The 24680-nt window shown below is 47.5% G+C and overlaps 1 protein-coding gene across 1 annotated transcript in view; it reads left to right on the top strand.

Annotated features, from left to right (window-relative positions):
• DIS3L2 (DIS3 like 3'-5' exoribonuclease 2) overlaps positions 1 to 24680 on the top strand; it is a 377502-nt gene that overhangs the window by 326543 nt on the left and 26279 nt on the right. The window contains exon 14 of the mRNA XM_079710102.1: positions 11158 to 11237. Within this exon, the coding sequence (XP_079566228.1) occupies positions 11158 to 11237 (80 nt within the window). The remainder of the gene's footprint in view (positions 1 to 11157; positions 11238 to 24680) is intronic.

Here is a 24680-nt window from a genome sequence, read left to right as displayed (position 1 = left end):
ATCTTCAGAGCTTTTCTTCTGACAGATATAGCAGGGACTTATTATGGATGCTTTCTTCCAATAAACCGAGAAAGTATCTCACATTCATCTGTAAAATAAACCACAAGGATGACCATAGAGGAACTCAGCTCCATTTTACAGGTGGGAAGGCTAAGGCCATCAGAACCCCACACCATCCTGGAGTCTGGGGAAGAACAGAGACAAGGCCAGAGCTGCTGGCTCCCAGCTTGGGGTTATATAACTCCTTCAACTCCTCAAGTCCCTGGAAACTGAGGCCAATTCCCTGGAAGATCATTCTGTTCTCTCCTGTTTTTTCAAGAATAGAGCCAGCTTGATCACTGGCTCTGAGGCATGTATGAGAATGACCCGTTTTCTTTCTTCCATGAACTGAATGCCTACCGTCATGATCATTGTTTAATCAAGTTGTATTCGAACTTGCCTGGGTCTCATATTTTTATGTATGTTTGGCTTATATTTTGAAGAACCTTATTTTATTTATGTATACTCTCATCTGTTTCCAAAAAGGATTTGAGAAGACTTGCAACAAAGGAAATAAACAGTAAAATGAATACAGTAGAAAGAAAGACAGAAAATCAGAGCCAAGGAAAAGAGGCAGAAATAATAGGACATCTATAAGAGTGAGCATAATTCCTGTGACTGGGCATCATATTATCTGACTTCAGTATCAGAAATGCAGAAATCGCTTCCTGCTTTGTGGGGAAGAGACAGATTTCATAAGGTTATTTCTTATAACAAATCTCACTGAAAGTCAAGGGATACGTTTCCTAGCACTAAAAGCAGTTTCTCACATGAGGCTTGATATCGGGGGCATTAAGTGTCATAGTGGACAGATATTTACATTTGTGGCCAATGAAGAAGGAGGTGTTATAAGGCTATTTCTTAAAATACACTCGGGTGAAAGTTGAAGGATAAAGCACAGCTTGAGGAAGGCAAGTAAGCTAGTGAACAAGCTCATGTCATCTACAGGTGTCACTTCCCTGTAGCCTAACTTGACTCAAGGACAAAGCTTAGACCACATCCCTGAGTGAGCAGATAGCCTGTCACTTAGGCTGCTTCTGACACATTTCCCTTGTGTCCGCTGTGTGTGTGATGGAAACTATGTAGCAGAGGCGCTGAAGTGGGAGGCTCTGGCAGGTGCACATTCTCCACTGTTTGGGGCAGGACCACAAGCTTTAGAAAGTAGGTGGCTGGGCTGCAAAACTGATATATTCTAAATGCCAGGAGACCCAGACAGTCTCTCTGTAAGATGCACAGCCACCTCCATGCATGTGGAGGGGCCATGTGCAGTTCCCACAGTCAACATGGGCACTTCCCTGTGGAAGCAGCTTTGGGCAATTCCAGTCCCTGAAGAGTGGTTGGCCTGAGCCCTAGAGCTCTGAGCAGAGATGGCTCTGGTCTGGTAATGTCCCCACACAAGTCACCCTCTTTGGCTGTGAAAATCCTCAAAAATGCTCCTGCTCTGAGTGGGTTGAGCACATCAGTTGCACCGTCCCTCTGCATACGACACGTGCAAACTTGCTCACCATGCTTTGTATTCCCCATTGCCATATTTCTCAGGAATTTGAGGGGTAAAAATGTGGCCCAGTGACCAGGGAAGGCCTGATCAGGAAAGCTGGGGCAAGGGAACGCCTGTTCTGCTAACACAGGTGCTGGGAAAGGGAATGAGCTCTTCTGTGCTGGTCTCACCCAGCGATGAAGGCAGAGGTGCTGCGGAGTCATGGCCCACAGAGCTCTACTGCCCCAGCCTTGCTGGTGAGCCATGAAGTAACCCTCAGACAGGCAGGCAGGAGGGATCAGGGCTCTTCTCTCCCGGGACTGGCTTGCTGACTGAAGCAAACCCAGGATGAACCAACCAGGTTGGCCTCTGTGACTCCTGACTAAAGAGCAGCCTTCCCTATGGATTGACCGTAGCTCTGGAGACAGGCAGCTTTTCTTCTGAGCAAGTAAAACTTCAGCATTGAAGAATCCTTGACCTGTCATTTTTAACCTTAATGAGGATAGAACGAGCCTCTGGAACAAGGTGCAGTGGAGTCAGGAGAAGTGGCTTTAAGTGAAAACACAGCTGTGGGGTTTACAGACGGCGCTGCAGGGAGGCGTCATCCAGTGGGAGCGGCCAGCCTCGCTATAGACTTTCCAACACTAATGAATCGGGAACTCCATGCTGAACAGGATTTAGTTTGATGGGTCCCTGTGCCAGCAGATGGATGTATTTTTCTTGAAAGACCAAGGTGCCAGAAATCTCCATGATTACGTTACTGGAGCAAGGTTCTTTTTTGTGGTTTGTGCAGTTGAGCGTCAGGACTGCAGGATTCTCTTGCTCTTTCTTACTCTTATTTTTTCCAGGTCAGAACCAGAGCTTGGGGTGGGGAGGAAAATCCTGCTGAATGAGCAAGTTCTTTCTTAAAAAGCTTTCTCCAAGTCCAAAAAGACTTCAGTGGACTTAGGAGAAAGAAACTTAATACATTGCCATAGAATCACTGTGAACCAAGCGAAAGCCAAGTCCACAGCATCTTTGTCTTATAAAAGAAAGCAGAGAGGAGATGGAAAAAAAGAAATAATGCTTAGGAAATCCAAACCAAACAACGAAAACTAAAGAAGAGAAACTAAAGATCACCTCAGAGAATGTGAAGATTTCCTTCTAATAAGATTTTTCAATTGCAAAACCAAGGCTCAGGTAGAAGTAACTTTTCTCATCTTTTTTAAGTATGCCATAAATGGCATACCTCAGATGTTTGAACTATGATGGGATTTGCCACTTTCAGCTTAAGGAAGAGTTGGACACCCTGCAAGACCAGTGGACTGTGAGGGGAAGAGTCAGCCATGGAGAGGCTGGAGGCTTCCCAGCCTGGTCCTTGACCTGCATTTGAACCTTGGTCCTAATAGCTAGCAGATTGAAGCAAGCTCACTGGCCTCCCGGAGAACCCATGTTGGTTTGAACTAGAGCAATGCTGGCCAAAGAACCAGCACTCTGCTTTCACCAGCTACCTCTCTCATTACTCCCCTGTGACAGGAACTCGGAGCTGGGTCGTGGAGGTTGCCCCTGTTAGGTCACGGGGCAGCCTGCAGAGAGGGGAACCACTCTTTTATGCCCGGCCTGCAAGTGTCGTCCAGGCCATGGCCAGAAAGAGAGCCGGTTGCCTGCCAGAGGTCATCTTGGAGCTGTTGTGGATGAGACAGGCAATTGCTAAACTTCTTAACACATCTCTTACCCTACCAAAGTCAGGCCAGCATTTTCAAAAGCACCAAAGCCTCTGAGCTGGTATTACTTAGCTGATGGAGTTTAGTACCAAGTGGCCTGTGTGTATGTTCTCCAGGAATGTGGCTGTTTGGGAAAGCCAGCTGTGCACCTGAGCAGATTAAAGACCAATCTGCTCATTAGCCCAGGGGAACATCTAGCAAGCCACCCCTCAGCCACCTTTCCTGTCCCGTCCCATTACTCTTTTTCAGTTATTCTTATGAATGTAATCTGGCCCATTGGCTTCACTGGGCTGGTGTACAGAGTAAGGTCATGCTTCCTTTAATGGTTACATTAAATGACTCCATGGACCCCTCTGCTGCTTAGCCTGGGGCATTCATTCTTCCCCTGAGGTTCACCTAAAGGCTCTTCCTCAAGCAATATCTGAGAGCCCTGAGGAAGCCTTCCTTGGTCCTGAATCGGTCGTTCTTACCGTTCACCTGTTGTCACCAGCTGGGAGGATGGCCCTGTGGCCTCCCCTGCCTCCCTCTCCCACCCTAGACCCGGAGGGGCTGCAGGAGGACCTTTTGCAGACCTACCAACCCCCGTAGGGCCTCTAGCCCCACGTTCCCACAGCCCGTGGGGAAGGACTGCGGCCCCTTCCACCCACCCAGGCTCCGTCAGCTCGCCCATAGTGCCGGTCTCCCTGAGGCAGGAGGGCTTGGTCAGAAGGGCTCCCAGCAGTAGTCTCACACTCTAGCTGCCCAGGGCCTACCCTCTGTGATCTGGCCTGAGCCCCTGAAAGCAGAAGGCTCTTCTCTTTCCTGCTTGAGAGAGATTGGCTTGTCCTTTGTCCAAAGGAAAGGCTTGTCCCTAACTAGACCCATTTAAAGGCCTCCTTCCTCTGCTGCGAGAGGCTGACACAGCAGCCTTGTTACTGCCTCGTGGGCCCTTTGCTGCCTTCCCTCCTTACCCAGTACCAGGAATGTTGTGCAGTTGGAAACTGTCCTCCCAGGGAAGAGGTTGACTCATAGCGGGCTCTTCTGCCTCACATGGCAGCTGCCTCTGGAAACGGAAAGCCAGACCTCATGAAGTCTCGGAGTAGCTGTCATCCTTGCAGGCCAACATTCCAAGCTGAGCCACTCTGTGGATGGGCCCCTGGAGGCCTTGATTAGAGCCAGCACTGGCACAGATGGCAGCCTGTAGGCCTGCCTGTTTCCTTGCCACGCTTGGCTCATGGGATGTATTCAGTAAATACTGTTGAGTGAAGGACTGAGTGCCTCTTCATAGGCACTGGCAAGATGGGAGCCCCTGGGCACCGAGAGGATTTGAGCCACTGCTTGTAGTCTGGTGGCGCAGGGACTGAGGGGTGGCACACGTGCAGCAGAATCTCTCTACAGAAGTGAGAGTAATTACAAACTTGGATGAAATTGGGTGACTTTAGGAGCTTGCAGGGGAACATGATTCTGTGTCTGTAAAATTTATTTTTAATTATTTATTTCTGGCTACGTTGCGTCTTCGTTGCTGTGCGCCGCTAGTTGCGGCGAACGGGGGCTCTTCTTCATCGCAGCGCCGGGCTTCTCATTGCAGTGGCTTCTCTTGTTGCGGAGCATGGGCTCTAGGTGTGCGGGCTTCAGTAGTTGTGGCTTGTGGGCTCTAGAGCACAGGCTCAGTAGTTGTGGCACATGGGCTTAGTTGCTCCATGGCATGTGGGTCTTCCCGGACCAGGGCTCGAACCCGTGTCCCCTGCTTTGGCAGGCGATTCTTGACCACTATGCCACCGGGGAAGTTCCTGTGTCTGTAAATTAAATGACTGGAGCAGTTAGTCACTGACAGGTAAACGAGATGCTCCAAGTCTCTACTCTGCAATTCAGCTCAGCGACATGCTTTGGGCACCTGCTGTGGACAGAGATAAGGGCACTGAGTGCCCAGGGTACCTGGTGAAGCTACCCATCCAGAACCCTTAGACTCACTGGGGAGAGTGGCCCTGCCTCCAGTTATCAGAGGAGGGAATAATAGAAGGTCCACTTTTACAGAGAGAATCTCAAAGGACGTGTGGGATCTTGCTGGGACAGACAGGAAGGGCTCCCCTGGAAGCAGTCGTGGCTCAAGGAGGGGCCCAGAGGTAGGAGAGTGCACTGCTTGGTCCAGCCTCATGCAGTGAGCTGTGCAAGTTGTAGAAGGAACGCACGGAGCTCTGCAGCAGGACGACGCCGGGGCGCTCTTCCCTGTCTGGCAGACTTGTGTTTCTCCTTCAAGACGCCTGTCCTCTGCCCTGGGGCCCTCCCGGGTTGGCGCACCCTCCTCGGCACTTGCCACCCCACCAGTCCCTTGGTCACAGTCCATATTTGTTCACGTGGGCAATCAACCCCCAGAGGACCTGGACCGTGTTTAATTCATGAATATATTTCCGACATATAGACATCAGGAAGCCATCAAGGTCCTTACAGATGGAAGTGTCATCAGGCTTGTGTTTAGAAGGATGGCTCAGCTGTGTTATGGAGAGTGGATTAGAGAGAGCAGAGCCAGGGGAGTGGAGTGTGTCGGTGTCCTCGAGAGAAATAATGAGCAACTACAAAGAGCGGCCGAGGCCCGGAAGGCTGGCAGAGACCGGGCACAGCTCCGTCGAGGCCCTGGCTCTGCTTTTCTCTGGGTCTTTTGAGTCTGCTTCCTTTGTGAGTTGGCTTCATTCTCAGGCTGGTAGCAAGCAAGTTGCAGCAGTTCTGGCCCTCGTGCCCGGAAGCACCCAGCAAACACTGGCCTCCGTTGGATCACATGACCACTCCTGAACCAGTGCCTAAGGCCAGGAAATGCCGTGCACTGGCTGGCTTGGGTCCCGATCAGTTACTGAAAGGTGTATGAGGTTACCTTAGAACGGCCAGGCCCACCCCGGAGATTGGATCTGCTTCCCCTTGAATCCCCTGGCCTGGGGTGGGAGGGCGTATAGCTGAATGAAACTAGAATACCATTAGGAAGGAGGAAATGACTGCTAGACATGCACTTACTTCTGCTCTGGGGACCAGCTTGACCGCTTCATTCATGTATTGAACCGTGCACATAGTAGGCGCCTACTCCCACACCCACACATACCTTCACACCTGCAGGGGCACGCTTAGTGGACTGGTTTATCTGGGCAACAGCATCTCACCCTCCTGAATGAATACCAGACCTCTCATGGAGGACCCCACGCCCCACCCCAACCTCTGACTCTCCGTTTCTCGACTTCTCCTTGGATCTTGTGATTGACTGTTCCATCTCCAAGATCAGACATGGCCTACTCTCTGACCACAGCCTCCAGTGCCCCCCACTTCCTCACCCAGTGACTCCCACAAACCCTCTCCTTGACCTCATGGGCACCTCGGAGGCCAGTATAGTCCAGTGGTTAGCAACATGGACCACACTTCAGTTCTGCCACTTACTTGCTAATTAAACTACTCTGCAGCGTAAGGATAGGAGCCAACCTCGCAGGGTTGTTGGGAGGATTAAGTAAAGTCACACGTGAAAGGTGCCTAGGACAGAGGACGTACTCGAAACGTATTAGCTCCATACAAGACATCTTTCACCCAGACTCTTCTGTTTTCTTCCAGTCAGTCCCTTCCATCTGTATTTCCTGCCTGTTTCCCCACAGAGTCCATGATCCATCTGTTGCCAGTATTATACCTCTCCTCCCTCGATCCCTCAAACCTGTTCTTCCCTCAGACCTTTCTGGCAAATGCTCAGCTCTGCACCCACCTAACTTTCTTCATGCCAGCGTCTAGGTTGCTAGAAAAAAAATCATCTGGACAGATGGTTGCTATGGTAACCTCAGATCCTGTGGCCCCAGCTAGACCCTTAATGCTCCCTGGCAATCCTTGTGCTCTTCTCTGGTCAGCTGTTTTTCCTATTCTTCAAAGAAGCAATTTCAAACTTTCATCATATTCCTCCAACTTCCGTTCCTTCCCTCACCAAACCTTCCATTCCTTGCAGATAATTTGGCCTCCTGGTTCTTAGAAAAGAACAATAATCAGGCTGGAACATTCCAAACCACCGCCAAGCCCACGTACCCCCCCCACCAAATCCATAGATAGATCTTCAGCCCCACCCCGCCTTCCCTACTGCTGCAGTGAGAAAGGGTCTTCGCCTGCATGTTGGATTCCAACCCCTCCTGTCATCTCAGACTTCTCTCTCCTGTGTCTTCAACCCCTCCCTCTGTAGTTCCTCCTTCATCAGCATTTAAACAAGTCTCTGTCACCTTACAGCCCACTCTCCTTCAGTCCCACGTCCTATTATCCAGTCCCATTCCATTCCATTCACCTTGGCTCTTCCCAGCCACTCTCTAATTTGCTGAGAGAGTTAACACTCATGATCCCCATTTCCTCACGTTCTGCTCATTTTTCAGCCCATCGCACCCTGATCTCTGCTTGCACCACTCTCCTGAGAGTTCTCGTTGCTAAATCCAACGGATTCTTGCTTGTTCCTCTCTTACTTGACCTCTTAGAAGGAGTTGACACTGCTGAATGCTCCCTCCTTAAGACGTGTTCCCGCCGTGGCTCCTGTAACGTCATAACTTAGAACACCGTGGCTACCACTTCTCAGTCTCCGTTGTCCAGCTCTTAAATGTAGCTGTTCTATCGAAAACCTCATTTTTACTCAACATACTCTCTCAGGACCATCTCATCCGCTCCAGTGGCTTCAGTTGCCATCTGACTTCCCATCCAAAGTTTCCCAAACCTGTACCTCCAGGTTACAGTCTTGCTTATAAAATGCAGAATTGTTTCTACAGCTGCCTACTGGTCATCTCCACTAAGATCCCTCTTGGGCACCTTAAAATCAGCACTCCCGACCCTGCCATTCCTCCTTATCACGGGAAGCATCTACCTGGCTCTCCAAGGCAAAGACCCTTAGACATTGTCTTTGGCTCCTCTCCCTCTTGCAGACTTTATTATCTCCAGGCCATCACCAAGTCCAAAATTCTGGTAAGGTGGCAAGAACACAGGTTCTGGTTGAAATTCCAGTTCTAACTGTGGTTTGAACAAATTACTTCACCTTTTTCCAACTCAAGTTCCTCACCTGTGAAAAGGAAATAGTAATACCGAATTCACATGGCTGTGGTCACGGGGGACTTCTCTGGCGGTCCAGTAGTTAGGACCCCGCGCCTTCACTGCCGAGGGCCTGGGTTCGACCCCTGGCCGGGGAACTAAGATCCCACAAGCTGCGCGGCACGGCCCCAAGAAAACCCAAAAACATAAAAACAAAAAAACAAAATAAAACAAGCAAAAAACCAAATGGTTGTGGTCAGGATAAAGGAAAGCCTTTACTTGGTAGGCTTTCAATAAATATAAGTGCTCTTCCGTCCCCATTTCCTCTCTCCCCATCCCCATCACCTTATTGTTGAATTGGTGTACGTATAGTTTCTTGACCTTGAGAATCCCCCAGGAATGAAGTTTCCCATAATTCCTTCATGACTAAGGACAACAGCATATATCTCATCATGCGTCTCATAAAGACTTGGGAAAATGCAAAGAAAGCAAAGCAATCACTGTTGCCATTTTGATATCGTTCCTTCCAGTCTTCTATGCGGTCTTTGTTCTTTTTTTAATGTAGTTTTTATATATATATATATAATTGAGTACACATCCTGCTTCTTTTCATCTAATCCAGATATTTTCCCAGGTTAATCAAAATTCTTCATAAACAGTTTAATGGCTGCATGCTATTCTGCATGTGACTACATATGGTTTATTTAACTATTTTGCTATTGTTGGTTTTTTAGAGTCTTTCCAATAAATAATACTGAGGTAAACAGTTTTGCCAAAAAAACCCCAATTTTCCTCCTACGTTTATAATAATTTTTCCAAGCCATAAATTCATAACTTGAATCACTGAATTGAAGGATTTGAAAATTTCTAAGCAGTGCAGTCTGAAATGGACTAAATGAATATAGGCCTTACCTTAACTACAAAGAGGGAAGTAAAGAAAAAAGGGTTGTAATTAACAGATATTTTAAAATAATTGTTTTCTGTTTTACTGAAAGAGGGCTTGGAAGATCCAAGCAGTGCTCTGTGGGGAAAACATGCCTTTGACTTGAAGTTCCTGGGTCCATGATGGTAAAGGATGGCTTGTTTCTGTTTCTGTATTTTCATCTGGGTCAGTGAGAGGACAGGCCATTCCTACAAGCTCGTTTCCCTCTAAGGAAGAGAAAAATCATCCAGCATCTAATGATGCAGATCATTAGTTGTGTTAACAGCCTTGCAGTTAAAAAAAAGGAAAAAAAAAAAGGTTATAACAATGTGTCCTCCTAATGTGCAGTTAATTTTAGTTAAAACTTCCCTGGTGATTTTAATTTTTTAATTTAATTTAACTTATTATTTGTTTGTTTGTTTGTTTGGCCTCGTGGTGCAGCTTGAAGGATCGTAGTTCCCCAACCAGGCATTGAACCCGGGCCACCACAGTGAAAGCACCAAGTCCTAACCACTGGACCGCCAGGGAATTAGCTCCCTGGTGATTTTTAAACCCAGTGAATTTGTAAATCTAGTAAATGGCCCTGCATTTGGAAATGTTAGAGCTGCCATAGCCAACTGGGCTCTAGCAAGACACACACAACTCACTGAGCTCGGGCTTCCCAGCAACACCCGAGCACTCCCCTCAGAATCCAGAGTTTATTACCAGATTCTTTGTTCCTGATCTTCCCTAATCAGAAAAAGCTAATGAGTGCCTCAAAGTTAACATGTCCAGGACTTCCCTGGCAGTCCAGTGAGTAAGACTCTCTGCTCCCATTGCAGGGTTGCAGGGGGCACGGGTTCGATCCCTGGTCAGGGAAGATCCCACATGCCTCGTGGCACAGCCAAAAACATGTTAACATGTCCAAAACCAGACTTTGGACTCTCTACCCATCCCCACATTCAGTCTTCTCACTCAGCAGTGAAACCACCACCTGCCTGGTTGTTTAAATCAAAAACTTGAACCATCCTTGATTTCTTCTTTTCTGTCCTCACCACTCCCCAGCACCAAATCCATCAGCATATTCTGCCGATTCTACTTCTAAAAATTTACTTGAGATCTCAAATTGTCCATTTCTCTCCATCTTGCCCAACTGCCCTCTCGTTGCAGCCCCCGTCACTGCTCACCCGCACTACTCGGTAGCCTCCCACGGGGCTCCTACTTCTGCTCTCTCCTGTACAATCTTTTCTCTACTCAGTAGCCAGAGGGATCCTGCTAAAACTTAACTTTGGTCATGTCGTCCACCCCTTCCTTAAAACATGTCAGAGGCTTCCCTTTGCTAGTAAGGTAAAGGCCAAAAACTCTAACATGGCCGAGAAGGTCCCGCGTACCCTGCCCTGGCCTTCCTCTCCAGCATCATTGCCCACCATTTCCCCATATACAGCCTTCAGTTCCTGCAACTCCTGCACTGAAGGCTCTGTACATGTTATGTTCTCTGCTGAGGAGGACCCTCTTCTCTCCCCATCCATCCTTTCCACAGTCTAGGTAACCCCTCCTTCCCACTTTCCCAGTCTAGGTCAGGTTATTTACTTCTATAGAAACATGGGAGGTTTTTTCCTTCTTTAGAGAACCTATTTCAAAGTTTCATATATAAAAAAAAAAGCTTTTCCATTCATCAGCATAATTATGTGATTGATGTCTGTCTCCTCTACTAGACCATAAGATCCTCTCTGCTTACTGTTCACTGTTCTTTCCCCATCAGCTAGCTCAGTGTCTGGCACAAAGTAGGTGCTTAATAAAAAAAATTGGTTGCAGCTAACTGAAGAAGTCACGTCCTGGTAATAGTCCTCCCCGACAGCAGTGTCCCCGTAAGGTGCGGGCTCTTCCCAGAGGGGGCAGACCCGGGTTCTCCACAGCACATCATCTTGAGGGAGTGTGATTTCGCTTGTCTTGTTGTTGTTGTTGTTTTTCATTTCAGCTGTCAGAATGAATAGAGCATGCTACCTAAAACTTACTTGTTTTTCTCTTCTCTCCTTATTCAGCTAAAGCTGGCTTTTACTCTGGACCACGAGACAGGATTGCCTCAAGGATGTCACATCTACGAGTACCGTGACAGCAACAAGTAAGTCACTCTGTGGGAAAGAGTGTCAGCTCACCATGTCCTGCAGAGGTGGCACCCATAGTCTTCCTTTCACTGGGCTTCCCTGACAAAGGGATTGTCAGGAAGGGAATCACACTTTTTGTGGCTGTACTAGAAAATAGCTGGCACAAAAATGTTTCTCCTGTAAAATCTCTTTTGCCCTTCAGTATAGGACTTGGAATACTTGTGTAGGAGCGGGTGTAATGTATTAGAAGTCTATTTCAAAGCAAACCGTCCTTTCCAGGCTCCAGCTCTTCTAGATACTCCCCTGCCCACTTCATCTCCAATCATGTGCTTGCTAGTTGGGTTCACTGTGTGACTTTGGCTTTTGTAGTCATTCGGTCTGACTATACTATGTTTATAGGTCTGTTGTGATAGTCCACCTTGTGAATTTTTCTTTCTTTCTTTCTTTAAAAAAGTTTTTAAAATTTTTAAAATAATTTTTATTGGAGTCTAGTTGACTTACAATGTTGCATTATTTTCAGGTGTACAGTAAAGTGAATCAGTTACACATATACATATATTCACTCTTTTTTTAGATTCTTTTCCCATATAGGTCATTACAGAGTATTGAGTAGAGTTCCCTGTGCTATACAGCAGGTCCTTATTAGTTATCTATTTTATATATAGTAGTGCGTATATGTCCATCTCAATCTCCCAATTTATCCCTCGCCGCCCCCTTACCTTGGGAATTTTAGAGTTGGGGTATTTCTGGGTACTTACAGAGGTTTAAGTTGGTGTCCTTATTAGAAAGATGGCACCTGGCATAGTTTTATACACCTCTTCTCTTCATCAAAGACTGCCTCCTTGATTGTGTATTTTTGTCTGTGGGCCAGTGAAAGTGGTGATGAGTGAGGTAAAGGGAGTGTGCCCTGATGATGACAAGGACAGTGATGAATGGTGAGGGCAGCTACCCTTGGTTTCCTACTGTGTGTTAGGCACAGGCCAGGGACACTACGTTTGTTATCCCACTTAATTCTCATGGTAACCTGAAGAGTTTTCTTTTATTATTGTTGTACTTGCAGAAGCTGAGGTCTAGGGAATGTGTGTAACTTGTTCAAGGTCACTTGCCACAGCTGTGTGAGGCAGCGTCAGCATTATCACATTAATTCGGGGAAGAAAATAGATGAAAGGCAATTGATGTCCCAAGTTGCTACTTTTGGAAACCTGATTGATGACAAGAATAGTCCCAACCTGGACTCAAGGACTAATTGTTTGAATATCCAACTGTTTAATTTTATCCAGTGGAAAGATCAAATAGGCACAGGCCAGTAGAATCATACATCACCTTCCAGAAGAGAAACTCGCGTCTTCCTCAAGAGCTCATGCCCTGTTATGGGTGGAAGATGGGTTACTGTGTGCCTTCGTGACCAAATTTCCATTCAGATTACTTTCAGGGCATTATTCCTCTTTGTAATTTATCTTTAGGAGGATGCTATCGTCAGCTATTGTGTACCCTCAATTCCCACCAAATTAATCATTCAGAAAAGGTTGACCAAGCATCCTTTAACACCATCATTCCTCCTCTTGGATGGCACTGTTTCTGGAAGACAGTTACAGGATTTCTAGGCCATTGTGTCAGGGATACAATCTCAGCTTCTGATAATGCTTAGTTCAGCAGAGAAGTAGGGCTAGACTCCTCTGGGGTCAGGACTGACGGGGACAGGTGAGCGAGTCCCTTGGTGGCAGGGGCAAGGCAAGGGCACTCCTTGTTAGGGAGTGAGAGAACTGTAAGCCATAAGCCCTCCTTGTCGGCGCTGCCCTGAGCTCCCTGATGCTTGCTGGATGGCCGTGGATGGCAGCCCCTCACACGACAGATTGTGGCTGCAGAAACACAGTGGTGTCAGGCTCAGGGGTGTTGACATACTCCAATTCTGGCCTGACCCTCTGCTCTTTGGAAATAAGGTTGGCAGAGTTTTTGTTCAGTGGGAGAAGGGCACCAGCTTTAAGTTCATGTCTGAGCAGTTCAGAGGTCCGGTGACAACAGCTTACGCTGTCTTTGAAACTGATCGGAGAAAATAGCCTAGCTCTGTTTCTTGGCCTAATTCCCAACTCCTAGCATATTATCAGAATAAGCAATGTAGGAGAGAATGTAGGAGTTGTAAGTATTGATAAGCTTTGGACCAAAGACCTGTAAGAGAAAAAGCCTTTGTGTAGGAAACTGGGTAGGAGCCATGATCTCGAGAAGTATGAGTGTCAGATGCCTCAGTGGTCCCTCCCCACCGTTCTCTCTTGCTAGAGGCAGTCTTGGGGTTTATTCTCAACCCGTGGACAAGTTTTCTAACCTCCCCGAGCCTCAGGTTTCTTCATCTGTTAAGAACAATGGGACTAACGATAACTTTTCTGGCATGATTGTCATGGGGATTGAATGGGAAGACATTGTCGCCGGCCTAGCATGTAGAATGCCCACAGTAAATGCTGATTGCCTCTCCTGAAAAATCGTCTCAGAAAAATCATCGTGACTTCGCTTCTGTTTTCCCAGTGCCAGCAGGGCTGCATCCCTGCACCATGGCTGCAGCTGGCAGAGTTTTGAGTAGGGAAGAGGCTGGTGCATGCTCCTCTGACAGCCCTCAGCTGTGAGCGCTCTGTCCAAAGGCAGCCTCCTCTCCCCACTGTGAACTGTGAAGTCAAGCATGGAGAACCCCATGAACTTGCCTGTGACTTTCTTCTCTCTCCCAGGCTCTGCCCTGTGTTCCTCTGTTTACTTTTAAGGACAGTTCCCTCGACGACCTGAATCTCAACATTGGTGTTTAGGAAATGAGGAGATTCCACCCCAGGCTCTAAGGGGCCCATGTTGTCTCAGCCAAGTAACATGAAGGCAACGGCAGCAGAGAGATGAGGTTCTACATATAAAAGAAATTAGCTGAATATTAGTTTGGTACATTTAATCATTGAAACTACCGCTTTTATCTGGGTATTCTCTGCAGTATAATTTGTAATCATTTTCGTATTTATCCCTGCCAAATTCAGTCCATCAGCAAAGAAGTTTTTCTGGATAAGTACTGTGGCTCTCGGATAGTTCTCCCCAGTGGCCTTTTCCTATTAAATGTAGTAGTCCTGAAAATAGGCACTCTGCTTTTATACTTCCTGGACTCTCGTGTCAGCTTCCTCTCCTGGAATATCCTAGTAGCCCCGATCCGTGACTCTATATGTCATCCCGTTCTTCTCCATCAAGAAGCTCATTTAGCCTCTGTGCTCCAGAGAGGACAGGCCCTGGGACTTGTCCATCTCTGGTGGTACTTAGACTCTGGAGGGCACAGCTCTCAGGTAAGCATTCTTAAAGCTCTGAGGTCATTAGGGGAAAGAAGCTGAGGCTCCTATTGTGCCTCAAGTTAGATTAGTAAAGCTCTTCTCCTTGAATGATTCTGCCAGCCTCCCAAACACTGTTCAAATCTGCATCTAAGAAGTGTGAGGCTCCGGCCTCCCCACCGCCCTGACAGGTACTGCCAGTTGCAACCCACAGACCTGGGGACCACCTTCTTTTTCTCTGTTGCAGAAACTTCACCTGCCTTTAATATGCATGTTAAATCCAGTGAATCCAGAACTGATTGAAAGTCATGTTTTTCAAATTAGGGCTTGGAGGTCTCTTCAGAGAGCAAAGAACAGGCCTAAAAGTGTGAACAAGTGATTCATGAGAATTCAGTCCAACATTTATTAAGCCCCTACTCCATACAATGTATTGTGCGAGGCACTAGGGAGACAGAGATAAATGGGGCCTGGTCTGTGACCTCAAGGAGTTTGTGTAAATAGAAGAAGGCACTGCAGCACCCTCCAGGGTGCACTTCAGCGGTAAGGGTTGAGAGCCGTGGGAACAGTACTGAGGCCAGTGACTGCTTCTGACTTGGGAGCAACTCCATGGATGGTGGCACCCTGCACAGACAAACAGCTTTGTCCACAGTACTCCCCACCGTCCTCCTCCTCGCCGCCAGGACGGCCGAGTTCCTGTGCAAAATGTCCTCCCTGCCTTTAGCTCTTTCACCTCCAGCCTGTCCACTCTGCAGCCTGAGGGAGCTTTACATGCCTTTTCATTCTGGTTGCTTTTGCGACGTTATTTTTGTCTTCGATGTTCTGCCATTTTACTACATTATGTCTAAGAGTAGATTCATCTGTATAGCTTAGGACTCAGTGTAGTTCTTTCCATTTTGAAATTATCTATTATCTTTTTTATTCTCCCTAATCTGTTCTTTTGGAACTCCTGTTAGAAACCTACCATTGTATTCTTTCACCTCTCTTTTTACTCCTCCTTTTCTGCCAGTGCTGCATTGTGGGGCACGTCCTCAAAAATGTCTGTTGGTTTAGGGCTTCCCTGGTGGCACAGTGGTTGAGAGTCTGCCTGCCGATGCAGGGGACACGGGTTCGTGCCCCAGTCCGGGAAGATCTCACGTGCCGCGGAGCGGCTGGGCCCGTGAGCCATGGCCACTGAGCCTGTGCGTCCAGAGCCTGTGCTCCGCAACGGGAGAGGCCACAACAGCGAGAGGCTCGCGTACCACAAAAAAAAAAAAAAAAAAAAGTCTGTCGGTTTACTAGTCTCCTTATAGCTGTTCATAATCTGCTCTTTGATACCCCTTCCTGATTTGGGTGTTTAGTTTTTAATTTTTAGAAGTTCCGTTTGGAGTTTTTTAAAATCAGCCCATTATTGTTTTTTTACTGTTCTTTTTTCCTGTCCTAGTTTTTCACTATGATTTCTATTCCTTTCATCTCTTCCAGTTATTTTGATTACACTTATCTTATAGCCTTTTTCTGATTATTCGCTTATTTCTAGTTCTAAGGGTACCAGTTCTCCCACATGTAGTCTATATTGACTTACCTTTATGGTGGTTCATTTTTTCACATGGTTTGTTCTATTTTTTCAGGAGATTGTCTTAAGCAGGGACTGTGCTCACTGTCAGAGTCCCGTACGCCCCGGGTCGTGGATGCATTCTTTCATCGCTTTTGCCTTTATTCTGCCAGGATCCTGGGAGTTCCTTAGGTCTTGCCAGTTTGGTGTTAACCTCTTGGCTTAGGATTCCCAGAACCCGGATAGTGTGCATTCAGCCTCGACACACACATGCGGTACAGGCTTGGGATCCCATCCCACAAAGGAGTGCCTCCCCTCCGCGCCATATACAGACATTCCTCTGGGCTGTGAGAAAGGTCTTCCTGGTCCCTGTTCAAAGACCAGCAGCCCTTCCTGGATCCTGGCTTCCTGCAGGGCTCTCAGTTCCAGTTCCCGGCCAGGTCTTCTCCCTCCTGTGGGCATGAAAACCTTAACTCCTATTAACTGTATCAAGGTCTCTTACCCCCAGCCCTCCTTTGCTATGGTAATGATTATGGCTTTGACTTAGTTTCCTCTTCATTTCAAGTAACTGGGAATTTTCCCTTCATTCTTTAATGCTCAGTCATATATTTAGATTATTCTTTTGGTATATCTTATCCATCTTTTCTATGTGTTTGTGTTGGGAAAGAGGTCCACATCAGTTCAGTTTGCCATCTTGTTAGAACCAGAAGTCTAAATAAACTTTTTAAAATGTGAGTCTGATTACTCATTCATTCAACAAGCATACAGAGAGTTTCTGCTGGGTACCAGTACAGAACCAGTCACTGAGGCTGCAGAGCTGAATAAACACTCACGTGGCCCTCAGGGGCTCATAGGCTAGAGGAAGGGACTGGGCACCCGTCACCAGAAGACAGCTCTGTGATTAGACGCTTACCTGCTCCAGCGTACCCCACATTCCATCCTGCCAGACCATCTTGAGTCTGCCACATGCAAGGTGTCTCTGTGTGACCATGCCATGCCCCGTTTCTAGAACACCGCTCTTTCCCACCGCCCGCTCACACCCATCTGGGTAATCTCTACTTCTCCTTCCACTCTCAGCCAAGTATTACTTCTTCTGGGAAGCCATTCCAACCCCTGACAACCATCACGAAAGGCTGAGGCATGAGTGCCTTCTCCGCGGTCCTCTGCCACACCTGTCCGCTTCTGCTTCTGCTTCAGCACTCATCACAGGGCACTTCAGGCACTGGTTTACTTGTCTCCTACTTCCTCTACGCTGAGTCCTTTTAAGGTCAAGGCCTTGTTTTGTTTATTTCAGTACCCCTAGTGCCTAGCCCAGGGGTTGGGGGACCTAACTGAATCCTTTTAGAGAGGGAACCTGGCTACCCAGCCTTTGTCTTTCCAACCTTTGTCTTTTCATTTTTTTGTGGGATTATCATGAGGATTAAATTATGCATGACATCAGGGAAAATGGTTTCCTTGGATGGTTTATGCATTCTGAAGAACTAACACATAGAAGAAAGAGACTGCAAACATTTGATTTAATTCTGTAAATGTAGTAGTAATTACAGTTATTTACATCACTACCTACCATTTTTTGCCTGATAGAAGGGCATAGTAATAATTATAAAGAGCATTAAATATGCCAAGCAAACTTGCAGAAGCTGAGTATAATTGCAAGGCTACACTTTGTTCACGACCTGTAGAGGTTCTGATCCATGTAGCACAATAGTGATAGGAGCTACCACCTCCTGAATGCCCACAACTCACCAGCACTGGGCTAGGGGCTTACCCAAGTTATTTCTAGTTTCAAAACCATTCAAGACAGATCTTATTTTTATAGTTTTACAGATTTTAAAAAGTCAAGGAGGTTGTATTATTTTCACAGTTTTACAGATTAAATAAAATAAAAACAAAACAAGGCTGAGAGTCAGAGAGCTTAACCTGCCCTAGGTCACACCATGGTCAAGAGCAGAGCCTGAATTTTCCTCTAGTTCTAGCAGATTCCGAAGTCCATTCTGGCCTGCCCCTGTGAAGGAGAGAGACGGGGAAAGGGGGCTGGGCAGGCAGAGTGTCAGCCCACGGTGCTGTTCTCAGGTCCCACAGGGGCGGGCCTGCCTGCCTCAGGACCCCTGCCATGCCCAGTCACCCCTGGGCACAGGGATCCAGAGGGCCAGGGCTATTTGCCTGGACGGGGCTTCTTGTGGCAGCCACAGCCCACCCCTTGCCCTGCACAGATCCATTTCTCCGCTCGTGTGGGGAGCAACTTCTCTGTGGCTCCCGTGGCCTCTGTTCCCAAGGAAGGGCTTAGAAAGGACATGTTAATGGGACAGACTACCACCTCCGATACTCTAGTGGCACTTGGGACCCCATCTGGTCCTCCTCGTCCTCCGCTGCCCATTCAGAATTCTTCTCACCTTCAGCCAGCACCTCAGCAGGTCTTGGCAGCTTAGCTGGTGGTTTGACTCAAAACTTCATTGGGAGGTTCTGAGCCCTTGGTTGTCGTATTCTTCTCAGGACAGGGTTGACACGTGTGTCCGTGTGTCTGTTCACAGTCGGGCAAGGGAGCACCAGGATGATGTGACTCCTCCTCTCATCTGCTGACCCCTGGATACACAGCGCGAAGAATCCTGGCAGTAGCATCCCTTGTAGTTCAGAGGGACCCTTGTTGTGTTGCCCCTGGCCTGAGCTACCTTGGGTTCCATCACCCCCATAGGTGTTAATGAGCCCAGCTCTGTGACTGCCTCTCCTGCTGTCCTTGGTGGCCTGCAAAGAAGAGCCACTGCCAACCTCCTTAGCAATGCTGGTGTTCCTCTCACCAGCACACTTCTGATGAGCCTGGTGAAGGGGGTGTCCTGTGGGCCCTCCCACAGTCCATAGGCCTCTGCTAGGTCTTCTGGACCCAGCAGGCCCCTTCCCTCAGCCTCTTTCTTCCTTCCCCAGCTGTCTTCCAGGGCAGCTCATGCCCTTCCACTTTGCTCAGCCTTAGCTATCACTGTCTGCAGGCCTCTAAGGACCACTCCAGCAGCGAGTTTGCCCCGTCCCCTAGGGTCTTTGCAAGGGTGCTGAATCCCACATCCCAAGAAAATACACGCAAATCAGTGAATTCTTGCTGATCTCATTTCCTGGCCCCTTTGATGAAGGCCCTCAAATCCTGCGAGCTCATCCTTCCCACTCTTGGTATATAATCTCTTTCTGCCTTATCAGGCCCGGCACATCCCCAGCCCCATTTCCCTGGCATTTAAACCTAGTTACAGGCCTTGAAGCCCCAGAAATGAGGTGGGGGATGCAGGGTGGGCCCCCTGCATGTCTTGCAGCACAGGATGTCACTAGCCTTCCGCAGGGAGTGTGGGCCACCTTTCTGTAAGCTGCCTCTGTAAGAGGCCCTCTGGCTCTCCGGCTTAGCCTGCAGCTGCTGGTTGAGGGCCCTCAGCCTGTCATCGTCCCCCTGCTGGGCACCGTGTGCCTCACTTCATGGTCCTGGTAGACACTGCACCTCCCGGGCTCTCAAATGCTTGAATCAACACGGTTGAGCAAAGGCTTTTTCCCAGGTCACCACTGGTGAGTCTTTGAGCAGCTGGGCCACTACTTTGTGCCAGGGATTCTCCATGCCCCACATTCGACTCAGAAGAGTGTCGTCTCTGCCCACTGGGTAGTAAGCAAGCCAGGCCCCAAACTCCATCTCTTTGCCTCTCTCTCAGGCCCACTCCAGTACCACTGTGTTAACACATCAGGTCTGCTGAGAAGCAGATGCCAGGACAGGATTAGAAGGGGAGAGAAGAGGAGAAGGCAGGAAGAGAGTCTTCAGATCTTGACCCAAGCTCAGCCCCTGTGGAGGAGGGCGTAGGAGGAGGACTGGGTAGGAAGAGGCTTGGGCTGCAGCCCAGTTTTAAGAAGGTTCAGCCAGACTGATGGGAAGTCCTGGAACCAAAGTCACCTGCTGGAGGAGCCTCACATCCTGCAGGTCCTTCGAGTGCTTAGTCACCGGCTGGGAGCAGCCCTCGGGAAGTGTGGCCTTGGTGTCAGTGCAGTGGTGGGTCAGGGGCTGCGGCTGGACCACCAGGCAGTTTATGCTCCTGTGGCAGGAGAGCTGAGAGGCGTCTTTTCATGGCCACCACACTCGGGCAGGAGAAAGAGCAGGGCTCCTGGATAAAGCCCTGCATTTAATTCGTTTCCTCCTCTGCTTGGTTCTTGTCCTCTTCCTTCACCTAAATAAGCAGATGGAATATTTCCCAGCAGCCCTGACAACTTCAAACCAACACTAACACTTCCCAGTGTTCCCAGTACTTTGGAAATGACACTCTGTGCCTGCACCTTGGACCTGATGCCAGTTCCTCAGGCTAAGGAGTGGTGTTACCTGAGAGCCTCCAGACCTCCCGCTGACACTGCCAGGTTAGAATGAAGAATGCCTTCCTTGTTCCTGGTGAAGCCCTGGGTTAGGAGAAAGGAGAGCTGGAAATCAAGGGGGAGGAGGAGGGGTTTTGGGGAAATTGGAGGCAACTCAGCCAGAGAAAGTTGCCAGAAGTGACCTCATGGGAGCAAGCCGGCAGCCGCAGTGGGCGTCTTGGAGTCGGCCGCTTGCGGTGCAGGTGGGGGCTCACTGTTTTCCACCGCAGCCTTTAGTGTTGGGCTTTGGTGTGATGCAGGCATGACTCCTGCTTAAGCTGCTGGAATCAAGATGGTGACCAGTGAGGGATGTGCTTCTCCACTTCCACACCGTGCAGAGAGATGGTGGGGGGCTCCTGTTCCCTCCCACCACCTCACTCCATGCAGCAATAATGATATCCTGGGTGCCAAAATGCAGTGTTTCATTTGACCTGAGTTTTCCCTATAGGAAGGGAAGTGGGGGAGTATGAACACTCCCACTTATAGAAAGGGAGGCCAGTTCCCCTAGTGGTGCCCTGGCCCACCCAGGTCAAGCTGTAAACCAGAGATGGAGCCAGCAGGCTTCTCCCTGGGATACTGCCTCAGCCATGTGATACATGGCAGGGGTGGGGCCTGGAACAGCTACGCAGAGTGATGCTGAACTTGCCTGTGGGTCCTGGGCAGGGAGGGCAGCAAGACCTGGGTCAGCGAGACTGCCTTCTGTGTAGCTTACATTACCATTGGGTTACAGTCACCCAGTCTCCCACAAATGTAATGCAGCCCACAGGTGGCCAGGGCAGGGAAGCTCTTACTCAGCTGTGTTGAGTCAGCACCCTTCCCTACATCTTGGGAGAATGGTGGTGGGGGTGGGGGGCGGCAGGGGTGGAGCCTGAAGTCATGCTGTAAAGCACTGAATTGTCTCATCAGAGGTTTCCTATGCTGCTGGGCCAGGGTGCTCAGCCCCTGATAGAAATTGCTAGCCCCTTGGCTCCTGCTAGCATTCTAAGGGCAGAACTGATCAGAGTGAGGAAATGTGGAAGCCAGCGGCGATGGGGAGATTATACTGGACAGAGACCAGATGCAGACACATCATGCACACTGGTCCGTGTCTCAGCACGTAGTGTGACTTAATATCCACTCCACTATTTTCTTCCATAGTCCACACACTGGAAAATAGATTCTTACATAAACTCACTTTGTAAAACTTATTTTTGAACTATGACATGCATAGAGAGAAGTGCACAAGTCATGTGCATCTAGTTCAAAGAGTATTAGCAAACAAACACACCCATGTAACTATCACCCAGATCAAGAAATAGAACATTTCGGCACCCCAGGAGCTTCCAGCATATCCCTCTCTCCTCCAGAAAGGAATCCACCATCATTACTTCTGACGCTATAGATTAGTTTTGCCTGGCTTTGAACTTCATATAAACAGAATCATTCAGTGTCTTCTCTTTTGTGTCTGACTTTCTTCTTTCACCATTATGTTTGTGAGAATTCATCTTTGTTGCTGCATATAGTTCTAATTCATTCATTTTGATTGCTATAAGTCTTCCTTTGTATGAACACATTGTAATTTATCCAATCTGCATTAATTCAGTCAACATTTGAGTTGTTTCCAATTTGAGGTTGTTATAAATAATTCTGCTTATACATGTCCTTTGGTGCACACATGCACATATCTCTTTTGAGTGTATACCTAAGAGTGAAATTACTAACTCAGAGAAAATACCCACTTTAGTGGATACTGCCAAATGATTTTCCTAAGTGGTTGTACCAGTTTAACACTCCTGCCAGCAACATATGAGATTTCATATATTTATTGGCCATTCAGTAGAATGCCTTTTCAAATTTTGTGCCCATTATTCTTCTAGGTTTTCCATTTTTCTTGTTGACTTATAGTTCTCTCTATTCTGGGTATGATTCCTTTGTTGGTTATACATGTTGCAGATATCTTCTTCTACTCAGTAGCTTGCCTTTTTACTCTCTTTGGTGGTGTTTAAATGAACAGAAATTCTTCATTTCAATGTAGTTCAGTGTATCGGTTTTTTTCTTTATGGTTAATTCTTCTTATATCCCATTTAAGAAAACTATATAAACATCATGAAAGACATGTTTGGTATTAGAGTTCTCCAAGAAACAGCACCAGTAGGATATATATATATTTATATTTATATTTGTATTTATATTTATATTTGTATATATATAAAAGGAGATTTACTGTGAGGGATTGGCTCCTGTGATTATGGAGGCTGAGAAGTCCCATGATCTGCTGTCTGGTAAGCTGGAGAACCAGGAAAGTCAGTGGTAACTCCCAGTCTGCGGGGAGGAGAAGATAAGACGAGAGGGCAAGCAGTGAGAGGAAGAACTCCCTCCTCACCCTTTGGTTCTGTTCAGGCCTCCCACGCTGGGGAGGGCAGTCTACTTTATCCAACGCAAGTGCTCACAGACACACTCAGAAATAATGTTTAATCTGGGCACTCTGTGGCCCATCCAGTAGACACAGGCAATTAGCCATCAAAATGTTCTTACATTATCTTCTAGAAGCTCTGTTGTTTTACCTTTTCTATTTTAGACATAATCTACTCAGAAAAGATTTTTGAATATAGTACAGCAAGTTTCTTTTTTTTTTCCGTATGGACATCTGATCGGCCCAGCATCATTCCTACTGCTCCACAGGGCCACCTTTGTCAAAATGAAGGGTCTATATCTGCGCGGATCTGTATCTGCATGCGCTCTGTTCTGTTTCACTGATCTGCGTGTCTCTTCTTGTGCCAGTACCACACTGTCTTAATCATTGTACCTTTATTATAAGTCTTGATATTCAGTAGAGTTAGACTTTTCCACCTTGCTCCTCCTCAATAAAGGGCACCTAGCCTATTCTTGGCCCTTTCCAGTTCCATGTAAGCTTTAGAATCAGATTGTCAGTTGCCACACACATGCACACAAACTTGCTGGGATTTACACTGAGATCAAGTTGGGAAAAAATTAACCCTTTTATGATTGTCTTCTACCCCACAAACATGGTATATCCCACTCTTTATTTAGGTCTTCTTTAATTTTTCTCAGTAACGTTTCATAAATTTTTATGCAGTGGTCTTCTTGATGATCTCTCATTAGATTTACTCCTAGGTATTTAATATTTGTGATACTATTTAAAATGGTATTTATAAATTTCCTTGTCCCTTTGTTGCTGATGTATGGAAAGACAGTTTATTTTTATTGACCCTGTATCCAGTGACCTTGCTAAATTTATTAAATTCCAATAATTCATCTGTAGATTTTGTCTGATTTTCTCTGTACCCAGTTCTACTTTTTCCACCATTTGTGTCTTTCTCTTGACTCATGGTGCTGTACAGTACTTAATGGAAGTGATGATAGCAGGCGTCCATGTCTTGTTCTTGATCTCAGAGAAAAGGGTTTTTACCACAGACTCACTTTTAAATTATGAAAACTTACACGAACATTCCCTTTTGTATACATTTGATTTTACGTTTCCCCAAGTTGATCTTTCAATTCGAAGGTACTTTGAAGTTTGAAATGTGGCAGTGGTGGTTTTTGTGTGTTAAGAGGTAGGCAAATGGAATATCACAAGACTGTGACTCCTGATTTTAACCTTGTGAGGAAGACTTTGCCTTGTCCGTTTTACAGACGGATCACGTGGCTGATACAGCTGAGCAGGGATTGTGGCGGGTGGTGTCGGACCCAAAGCCCAGGCTGTTCTTACCTACTCCCCGATTCCCTGGTAGAATGTTGAATGTGTAACCCCCAAGGTCACAAAAAAATACCACATTTGTCATAGGTTTCCAAGAGGAGAGTTGTTAAGCTACTTCACAGGTACGTTGAACATCTTTTCCTTTTCCCTCCCCCATACCTCCTTATAGCATTGCCGTCTGCACATCTGCCTTTCTCTGATTTCCATTGTCATGGAAGCAAACTGGGGCAGCCAGGTCTCATGCTGAAAGGAGCCCTCCCTGCCTGCCTGTGCAGCTGCACCTGCAGCTCTCCTCAGCCACCTGGCTGAGCCACCGGGCTGAGCCACCCACCAGGCTAGGTACAGCGCCTTCCCTGGCCTCTGCTGCCATTTGGGCTTTTCTCTGATGCCAAGGAGGTAGGCGGTGAGGATTGAGGGCTTTCCTTCTGGTCAGGCTGCTTGGGTTGTTGGGTAGGACTGTGTGTTTTTAAGCCCTCAAGCTGTCCCAATTTGAGGATTATGAACCCTATGCAGATACACAGAATCTTTCTCTGCTGAGGTTTGGAGAGAGGAAGGAAGAGTGCAAGGAGGGTAGAGACCCAAACCCAAA

This window comes from Hyperoodon ampullatus (assembly GCF_949752795.1).
Source record: "Hyperoodon ampullatus genome assembly, chromosome: 8".
Lineage (NCBI taxonomy): Eukaryota > Metazoa > Chordata > Mammalia > Artiodactyla > Ziphiidae > Hyperoodon > Hyperoodon ampullatus.
Note: the sequence above shows the minus strand (reverse complement) of the source record. Positions and strands in the feature narration are given on the sequence as shown.